The sequence below is a fragment of the Tupaia chinensis genome, unplaced genomic scaffold, assembly GCF_000334495.1.
Source record: "Tupaia chinensis unplaced genomic scaffold, TupChi_1.0 Scaffold000459_1, whole genome shotgun sequence".
In the NCBI taxonomy this organism is placed as follows: domain Eukaryota; kingdom Metazoa; phylum Chordata; class Mammalia; order Scandentia; family Tupaiidae; genus Tupaia; species Tupaia belangeri.
This window is the reverse complement of record NW_006159968.1, coordinates 2,826,085-2,836,598: the sequence shown is the minus strand read 5'-3', so window position 1 is coordinate 2,836,598 and position 10,514 is coordinate 2,826,085. Positions and strand designations below refer to the sequence as shown.

Here is a 10,514-nt window from a genome sequence, read left to right as displayed (position 1 = left end):
AATTAAGTGCTGGCTATGCAATCCCAACTCACCTGGGGAAAAAAACTGGAAACTTGTGTTTGTGGTCTCTTAGACACTGTTCTAGGTGCCTTTTACCTTTGCTGTATTCTTTTACTATAATAAATGGTAATTGTGGATGTAACAGTTTTTCTGTGCTCTGTGAGTCCCGTGGCTCAAGGGTGCTCTTGGAGCTTGAGGGGACTCTTGGAAACCCTTAAAAACAGTGGGACACACAGAAGGAGAATCAAGATGAGATATTAGCAAAGTTATTTTCTTTTTTTTTTGGAGAGGTTTTTTTCTTTTGCTATAGGGCATGTGTGCTCGCCAGACAGACAGAGAGAGACAGAGAGGGAGAAAGCGAGAAATCACCCCCCAGAGGGCATTGTCACACCGCAATCCCTTCTCCTCCATTCTCCTCTCAGGATCTTGGACAAACACACACATGTGCTCAGTGTGAGTTTAAGCCATCAGGTCCAGGACTCGAACCATGGTCGACTATGTGGGAGTCCAGTGACATAGCCATTACGCTAACTGCTCGTCCCAGCAAAGTTATTTTCTATACCTCCTGCTGATGGAAGGTTCTCATCACCTCCTACTTAGGGAGCTAGGAAGATTATCTGGATTCATAGGATAGCGAGTCCAGTTAGTTGCACATACCAAGTTCTGGTTAACTGTACAAGAAAATCATATGTTAATCTCTCCTCAGTATGGGTCCAGTCTTCTTCAATTTATCCTTTTGTTGTCTTCCTGTAGTCTCAAGTTCAATGTGCTCTGGTTGTTGTGTCAGTCTATGTGCCTGGACTAGTTTTTCAGACTAGTGCTCCCCACCCATGCTCCAGTTATTAGGATCCCTGTAAGCACTTCAGGAGTTCCATGAGTATAGACATTAGGCTTCCATGACTTGGAAGCAGCTGGGCTAGTCTGGTATTGCTGCATTGATTATGAGGTCTATAATCTGGGACTTTCTACTTTCAATACCTTACACAGATTCACAAGAGAGAATAAAGGTTACTTCCAAAAAGAGCCACTTTAAACTGACTGAGGAACTGGCTGGATCCTGGGCAAGTTTTGCAAATGTAGACAAGTCAGGAAACGGGCAGGGTGAAGGGACGTCACCCGAAGTCTTTGCTAGGTCCCAGTGTTTTTAAATCCGAGTTTCACACAGACTTGCAGACATTCTCAAGGCATTTTTGCTTTAAGGCTGAAAAAAAAAAAAAAAAGGAGAAATTCAAGGTACTGAGAAGGAAATGTTAAAGAGACGTAAATAAAAGTTTCACAGCACCAGCAATGGTCCAGAGCAGGTATGGGGCAGGGCACTAGAAAATGAGTCACCTATAGTAAGTGACAGAGATGGCATGCTAACGTAACAAAACCATTGGTTTGGGGACTAGTAGATAAGATTATTAGTTACATTTTTTTTTGGAGGAGTGGAGAAAAATCCTCCAATATCCAGCAAATATTGGGGCAAGGCTTTGAAGCCATACACCCCACCCCTATTAGTTTGTGCTGTCCCCTTTTCTTTGAATAATTTGTATACATTTCCTTCTGTTCAGGAATTCTAGTCTTTAAGTGGGGTTGTCTTCTGTTTTATTTTTGTTGATCTTCTTAGCTTCCATGGGAACTGACAAGCTTATAAACTTGCCTGAGTTCATATGGAGGAAAGCAGGGACTCACAGGGCTGACTTTTGCATTTGTTCCTATACTTTATTAATTTGTCAGGAGAAGAGGAATCTGAAATAGCCTAGGCTCTCTTTGTTAAGAATTAATGATGGCTAGATTTGCTATAGCACTCCTGTGGTCCCATGCTAAGGCAGAAAAACTGCTCAGAGTTATAGAACTCTCTCATATAGTGTATTCACTGTAAATTTACAACACAGTCAAGCTGTATACTTACTGTGTGAGTGGTACACCCTTTTCACCCTCTGGCAGATATATGTTGCATTCTTCAGAAACCAGGAATAGTATTCAAGACAGTACCTATAGATTTAAATCAGAGTTGGGAGCAATCACTATCCTGTGATGGTTATAGGAGGACAGCCAGAATAAAAAGTAAGTTCGTAAACATGGACGTATGGCCAATTACTCACAGCAGTGAGCTCTGGCCATCGTTATAAGGTGTCAGAGGAGAGGCAGGAAAACAGGTCGAGCAGGCAAACAGCCCACACTTTGGGGCTTAAGGGGTTATGATTAAATGAGATAGCATAGGTTAAGTTTCCGAAAAGTGCCTATATATAACAGGTGCTCAATAAATGACGATGCTTGTTTATTCACTTTTGTATCTGCTGTGGAAAGTGAAGAGAGACAGTGGAGTGCTGCCATGGTAAATAATACAGCAAGCTCTTTGCTAAATGATGTTCTGCTCTTGGTTGGGGGCAGCAGGAGTTGCTTTAAGGGGCCACAGTGAAAGACTACTGACCACATGATTAGGAAGAAGTGCCTTCAGTGCAGGCTGCATTTCTAGCTCTGTGCACGACTCTGGGAATTCATTTCCCTCTCAGCCTCTCATCTGATATATGAGGAGATTGGGCTAACGCCTTGGTTTGTCTTCCACCTCTATTGTTCTGTGATTCTAGAATACTCCAGGGATTTATGCAATGAACTACTCAACTGAAGCTCATTATGAAACTTTTCCAGGTGCTACTGCTCCTAACTTACAGGAAACTGAGCAGAGAGAGTTACCAATTTGTCCAAGGACACATTGCTTTCAAGTGGTAGTGCTGGATTTTTAACTTGGGTAACCCACTTCATGCCAGAATGCACTGTCATTCTGATAAACAATAATGCCAGGTCCCTGCCAGGAAAATAAAATGCACCTGACTTGATAAGGAATATAATATTGAGAATTAGTCATAAATGGGCTAGAAAAGCTGAAGAACCAGGGGAGGTGAAACAACCTTACATTGACAGTTGGAGGGAGTAGCTGGGCTGGAGGGACAAAAGGAGGAAGTATTGTGACCAGAACACAGACAGTTCTGGTCTCTGGTAGTAGCTAGAACCACAGAGGTGGGACTGTCACAAGAATTATTTGTAGATGTTGGAACTACAGAGGGATATAGAGCTATTTCTGGAATATTGCTCAAGGCAGAAAGAGGAGGGAGAAAGTCTCTGGCTTCTCCCCTGGACTGCCCTCAGTCTTCACCATCAGCTAAACTAACAAGAATTTGGTTTGTAAGGTAGATATTCTGGGAAATGTACAAGTTGGCATCCTGGGTTTCAGAACAGGCTAGAAAAACAGCAAAGAAAGGATTACAGTGAAGAAGCAAACAGTGAACAAAGGAAGGGCTACTTTCTCTGTGAACCTGTGATCCCATACTTCTCAGGTGACATTTCAAAGGCATAAGAGATAGTATGTCAAGTCTGATCACCTCAACAGTGGTATGGCCATGGGGTCACCCCAGCTACATGTCAAGGATACCAGAAATGAGACTCAAACCTGCCTATGGGAGTGAACCAGAGAGGAATGAACAACAACCACAACAAAATCCATGAGCAACCCAGGAATGCAGTTCTTGAGGTACTGTGCAGGGACAATGAGATAGATTATGAAATTCTCAGCTTCTGACAAAATTTCTGATTCACCTCTCTATCTGTATGGCTTTGCACAGTACAGGAAAGATGTGTTGCAGAGACTCAATATATGCACTTGATTAAAGATGAATGTCATCCTATTCAACCCAGAGGCTGTATTGTGGGCTGATCCTAGACAGTCCAGAAAGCATTGTTGTGAAAGTTTTCTCCTCAGGGTCAGCCTGTCATGTGGAGAGGTGCCTCTGCCCTGTTTGCCAACACCCCTGAGTCCATGGGTCTTGCTTATTGCCCTCTCTGGATGGACAACACATCCACACGGATGATCCAAGAGCAGAGGAAGGAGGGGAAAGGGGGAAAGGTTGAAAACCTGCACTTTGGACTCAGCAGATAATGTAGATGTGAAAAGTTGGAGGATCTTCTGGATAGGTTTGAAAATCATATTAAAGATCTGAGAGACTGGCCCCCAGAGCACGGGAGAAATAATATTCATCTATATTATTTGGTTCTGGGTTTATAGCCAAGAATAAACCCTAGATAAAAGGACAGAATGCCAAATTTTCAGGGAAGGGCAATGTCCATGCCTAGACCTTCTTAAGTGAAAACTTTATAATTTTTTTAAGAACCTCTCATTGATGTCAGAGAGAACTAGAATTTAGATAAAGACATTCTCTGACTCTTCTCTGCTAGTAAGCACCAGGCTAGGGACTTTGGGGTTCACAGACCACTCAAAGTTCTTGATAGTTATTCCACCTGGTGCAACTCCCACTCCATTCCACTCCACTCCACTCCACTTCACTCCACTGTACTTATTATACTGACTATATCAGGCCCTGTGTTTGGTTCTGGAGGCTTAGGCATAAATTGTGGTTTTCATAGAAATAACAGTTTAGTAGATGACTCACTAGAAAGTCCTTTCTTTGAGGTCCTCCAGTCACCTCTCTGTGGATTATTTATGCCTAGTCACCTTGTGGCCTACAGAGAAGCCATGCAGAATAAGAAGCTGTGACTACTGAATGTGAAAAGCAGCATCTCACCCATGTTACCTCATGGCCTGGGTTCTGGAATTCCTCCTCTGGCTCATGCAGAGGCATTGCTGGAAGAAGCGGCACAACTCCATCAAGCATGGGTTGAGCTTCTGAATGGCCATTGGGAGGGGAGCAGCTGTCATGGCCCCCTCTTTGAAGAGTAGCTCAGGACACCCTAGAAGATGGAATTGCAGAGCAGTCAAATCAATCAGTGTTTAGGATGCATCTTCCATTTAGTAATCCTGGTGCCTGATGAATAGTCTTGTCCCCATCTCAGGAAGCTTTGAGACTGACATGTAAACAAGGTACTGCTGCTTCATTGCCCAGGGAATCTGTGACCGCTTTAAGAGCTAGGTGGAGAGAAGGTAGAAATAAGGTTCCTGAAGGATATCAGACATGATTTCATTGAGGAGCAAATATTAGGCAGAGATCTAATATATTGAACAGTAATGTGTGAGATGAAGGACCTTTCTGGGACAGAAATTTATAGGACAGAGAGAGATGGATAAGTAGGCATTTTTGATAGGCTCTTACCACATTGCAACCCCACCCCCCACCTCCTACCTGCAGGACTAGTGAATGTTCAGGTGGATTTGAACTTTGGATCTCCCCATATGGCTTCAGTGTCATGCAATAGCGCCCCACCCCTGCACCACAATGGCTGGACCTAACTCAATCCTTTTCTTACCGAAATAGGCCCAACAGAAAAGAGGGGAGACATCCAAAAGCTGGGAAAATGCAGCAAAAACCATAGTGACTTGTCTTGAGCCTCAGTCAGGAGCTCTGAAAACACAGTTCCCAGCCTAGGCATGGTTTTTTTCTAGATCCATGAGCATGCAGGGATGGGGAGAGAAATTTTCCCTTTAATATAGAATAACAGTGTATCACACCCAGCAAATGGGAGTGGGATTTTAAGGTCATTCTTTATTCTTTCCTCTCCCTCTCTCTCTGCTAATGACTATGCAGACTATCACCCACATGTTTAGTGCTCATAATAAGTGCAATTATTCTTGTTTTACCATTGATGAAACAGAATCCTGAAAGTTGAATGGTGGACGCTGTCTCACCAGCAGTTTATCAGACAAACCTCTCTTTATTATACCACATTACTTCCTTTAAAATAAACACAAGCAACAATGATGACTGGATGCTGGTACTCACTTGAAACCTGGTAGGGTCCTAGGGTCAGGGCTGGCTCTCTTCCAGGGGTAAAGGACCACTCTGCAGGGAGATCACCTGCAAGGGCAAGAATGGCCTTCCAAAAGTTACAATGAGATGACTTTGGGTTATACACACAACCAGAAAATTGTACTACCTTGGGGTAAAAAATTCTCAAAATCTATTTGGAAATTTTGGCCAAGAAAGAAGAAACAATTTATCTAAACTCACACAGCAAGTTAACAGCACAACAAGGCTTATAAACCAGTTCTCCTGCTGCTTTTCCTGCTAGAACCAATAAAGGGTGATAATAAGCTCAGCCTGCCTTTTGGCTCCCCAATCCCACCGTGCACCTGACCTCAGGACATGTTTTTCCACTGTGGCATTGGGATTTTCTTTCCAGCACTGTGTTCTTACCTGTCTGTGGATCTTTGGGGGCTGGTGCCTTGGTTGGACTTGGAGTCTGTGTGCCAGGGGTGAATGTTCCTGGGATGAGATGAGAAAGAGGTGAACCTTCATTTCTTCATGGGGTGCTGATCAGGAGAAGAGGCCCTCTTCCACCAGTCCTGCCTATCCAACCTGTGTTGGTTAAGCCAGATATGGAGCAGGGTATTGAGGAGGCAGAATGAGTAAGGAATAGAAACTTCAGTGGAAGCTCTCCCAGTTCAGAAGAGAAAATGGGCAATCCCATCAATAACTGTGAGACAGTGCTATGGGTATGCTGGAAAGCAGTCAATATTGGTAAGATTTGGTGGCACTGTATGAAAAGAGTGATGGTGTTGAATAGGAAGGGTCAAGCATAGGTGCCCTTGGGTGAAGAGCACATGATGTGCTTTACATTCATTCTAGTTATGCACTGGCTCCACCACAACCTAGTGAATTGGGGCCAACCACTTTCATGATAGAGCATGAGCTCAGTCACCAACTCCTTTCATCGTGTTCACGAAGCCTTGGTTTAAGGATCATTTCAGAACTGGATCCTTGCTCCTTGGTGCCAAGATTCTGGCAAATTCAGCAAGGCCACTTCCTTCTAGAGGATGAGGGAGAGAGAAGATTAAACAGCTTTCACTGGTGTAGATCAGTAGTAAAGTAAGAGTGAGGGTAAGGTTCAACTCGAGCACAGACAATGGGTGCCTGGTTCACCTGGGGCAGGTGATATATATTCTGAGACAAGAAGCACAGCAGTTAGCAAGGAGAAGCAGCCTTCCAGGTAGAGCAAAGAACACATTTAAGACCAGGAGAAGTAAGCAGTAAGCAATTCACTATCACTAGAGTCTAGAGAATGAGTGTGGAAGGATGATGATGGCGCCGAGAAACGGACAGTGCCACAGAGCCTGGCTCCATCCCACACAGTGGTGAGGTGGTGAGGTGGCTTGTTAGTTATTGGGCTCCTCCACTAGGACTATGAGTGTGGCTGTGTCAAGTTCAGCACGACTTTCACTCTGCAGCCTACTGTGCTGGAACCAGTGATGAGCATGTGACAGTCACACACTGATGACTGCAGGCTGGAGGCCCAACTGCATAGGCAATGTTCTTAGCATTGGCAGCACCTTCTTTTGCTTTCCCTTCACATGTTGGGCTTTGAGGCCCAACACCTGGAGATGCTCAGGTGCGTTTCTATATAGTTCTGGAAATGAACAGTTTTAGCCACATCCAAACACAGAAATCTTGTCTATGATTGTTTTACAGTTTGACTACATGACTGTGGAATTGTGGAAAGCTGAAAGGGACTCAGGGTGAAAGCAGACACGTGTTCTCTTTTTTTTTTTTTTTTTTTAGAGATTTTCACTACAGGGCGCGTGCGCTCGCCAGACAGACAGAGAGAGACATAGAGACAGAAAGCGAGAAATCACCCCCCCAGGGGGGATGGTCATGCCGTAATCCCTTCTCCATTCTCCTCTCGGGATCTTGGGCATGCACGCACATGCGCCCAGCGTGAGTTTTAAGCCACCGGGTCCAGGACGCGAACCGCGGTCGACTACATGGGAGTCCAGCGACATAGCCATTACGCTAACTGCTGGTTCCCACGTGTTCTCTTCTGAAGTGTGTCCTGTGTGCGACCACCTGTTTCCAAAGCATGTTACCTGAAGCCAGCCATAATGTACCCCCAACTACCACCCACTGCATGAGGGTAGCAGTTGCCATTGACTGAGTGCTTTCTGTTTGCCACATGCTGAGCTGGACGCCTTACAGAAGCCACCTAGTATAGCCATCTCAGCCACTCTAAAAACTGCCAGTACAAGTCTGGCGACCTCCCTGAGTACACCAGCAAGTGTGTGTCCATGATCTGGGCTGGCTGAAGCTGGGAGTAAATCATGGCGTCAAAATCCTGTTGAGATGCTGTGTCTTTTTTTCTCCCCCATGGAATATATAAATAAAATAAGACAAAACAAAACAAAAAAATCCTCCCATTTCACAGATGAGAAAACTAGGATTCAGAGGGGTCAAGAAAACTACTGAAGGACACAGATTAATTGGCAGAGTCAAAATTTCTATCCAATTGTCTCTGAAACAGAGACCAGAGCTCTTAGTTCAGGGCTATGCTGGGTGCTATTGCCCAGCCGACCAAACTGAAGTGCATTGGTTTTCTTTTCTCTTTTTCTTTCTTTCTTTCTGCCTTTCTCTCTCTCTCTCTCTTTCTTTCTCTCTTTCTTCTTTCTTTTTCTTTTCTTTTTTTCTTTCTTTCTTTCTTTCTTTCTTTCTTTCTTTCTTTCTTTCTTTCTTTCTTTTTTTTTTAAGAATTTTGGGCACATGCACTCCTTGGAGAGACAAAGAGACAGAAAGCAAGTAATCACCCCCTATAGTGGCAATAGCCATGCCACAATTCCTTCTCCTCCATTCTCCTCTTAGGATTTTGGGCATGCATGCACACTCACCCAGTGTGAGTTTCAAGTTGCTGGGTCCAGGACTTGAACTGTGGTTGACCATGTGGGAGTCCAGCGCTTTAACTACTATGCAATTTTTTGGCTCCTGAATGTGTTAGTTTTAATTTTTCCTTACATAATAGTACAATGCTGAGCCAACTAGACTCAAGCAACGACATCAGGTGTTTATATGACTGAAGCTATCAAAATGGCATTCCCAGATCTGTTTGTGCAATTGAAATTCTGAGCCTCAAGTTTACCTACGTATCTGTTAAAATGCATTACTTTTCTGTCTGTATTCCTTAAGAGAGTCAGTAATTCAACAAAGTTTTTCTGAAGGCGTTCTGCATTCCACAGGAATGTGATGAAAGGCATAGCCTGTGTGGAGAGCATAGCCAGAGGGGAGGGAAGTGAAGTTCATGGACACAAGCAGCACAGCTGTGACGGGTGTCATGATTCACTGGCTGTGGTGAGCATGAAAGAAGGATTCTGGCCATAATGCAGTCCTCAGAGAAGTCATTTTAAAAAGGGATGAACTTTTCTTTCTTTCTTTTTTTTTTTTTTTTGGCATTTGATGATAGTAGTAATAAATATTAAAAAATCCATGTAACTGGAGTGAAAAAAAAATCATAACTCTACTTGGCAGATATAGTTTGAGAACTATAAGGCTAGATATAAGGTTAATACAGGAACCTTCAAAAAAGTTCATGGAAAATATGTGCTAGGAAAAACATCATGCACAGCTTTCAATTATTTTTGCACTAAAATAAATTTGTACTTTACATTTCATTTCCCAAGAACTTTGTGAAGTCACTTTTCAAGTTTTAAATTTCTTTTTCATCTCATTTCACTTTGTTTTCTGTTCTCTGTGTACATTTATTATCCACACACATATGCATGCACACACACACACACATAATACATGTATATGCAACACTGGGATTACTCTTGATAATTTTCTCCTGTTTTTTGGAGCTCAGGCCTTCCTCATTATGTAATTATTAATTAATATACATGTAATATATTCACATATGTAATTTATATATGTTTCAATGTATATATATATATATAATATAATTAATTCAATAATGTTAACACACATTAACACTATGTCAGAAAGGTAGTTGAACTGTCTTGAGCTAATAATATTAACCTCTAGGGGTCACTTATTTAATGAATAGCAAAATAGGGAAATGAAAAAGATACCGAGAAGTTGGTTGACATAAGAGAGAGAGGAGGTAGGTGAGTCCTACAAAGAAGTTTTCATTCATTCATTCAAAAATGGAAATAAAGGGGCTGGTTCTGTGGGCTTGTGGTGTAAGATAGCTGGATCCTACATAACTGACCAGTGTAGTTTGACCCCTGAGACTGGTGGCTTGAGAAATATGCTGGGCATGTGTATGTGCGTGCTTAAAACCCTGAAAGGAGGGCAAGATGGAGAAGAGGCTGTGGCACGGCCATACTCCGTAAGGGGTGCTTTCTCTTCTCCTTCTCTAACAATAACAACAAAAAAATTAAATTAAAATTAAAATAAAATAAAAAGAGGAAAAGGTGAAAGAAAAGGAGAAAAAGGGCATTTACTTTATTATTATTAAGTTGTTTGCTTATGTTTGATTACTTTCCTGTGTGTGTGTTATATTTTAAAATTTTACAAAAGATTTTCAAAACAGACAATGCTAAATTTAATTGAAAAGGGAATGAGTAGAAGGGAGCGTCTCTTACCCAGGGTTGGGCTGGTCTGGGATGGGCTGCCAGTCATGGTCATTATTCCAACAGGAAATCCCCAAAGGCTCCCTGCACTCATGACCTCCTTAGCACCTTCAGGAGACATCGGGGTGGAGGAGCGTGTCTTCCAGAGAGGCGCTCCAGGACTTTTCTCACTGAGGGTCTGAATCCAGGGCATGGATACTGTGGAAGCCCGAGTCTGTCTGCTGGCTGT

General features: G+C 42.9%; 1 protein-coding gene across 1 annotated transcript in view; it reads right to left on the bottom strand.

The window, feature by feature from the left end:
- Positions 1-1,157: 1,157 nt before the first annotated feature.
- HHLA1 (HHLA1 neighbor of OC90) overlaps positions 1,158-10,514 on the bottom strand; it is a 49,884-nt gene continuing 40,527 nt past the window's right edge. The window contains exons 14-19 of the mRNA XM_006155530.1: positions 10,298-10,393; positions 6,129-6,197; positions 5,715-5,789; positions 4,572-4,728; positions 1,895-1,977; positions 1,158-1,201 (exon numbers count right to left, since the gene is read on the bottom strand). Of these exons, the coding sequence (XP_006155592.1) occupies positions 1,158-1,201; positions 1,895-1,977; positions 4,572-4,728; positions 5,715-5,789; positions 6,129-6,197; positions 10,298-10,393 (524 nt within the window). The remainder of the gene's footprint in view (positions 1,202-1,894; positions 1,978-4,571; positions 4,729-5,714; positions 5,790-6,128; positions 6,198-10,297; positions 10,394-10,514) is intronic.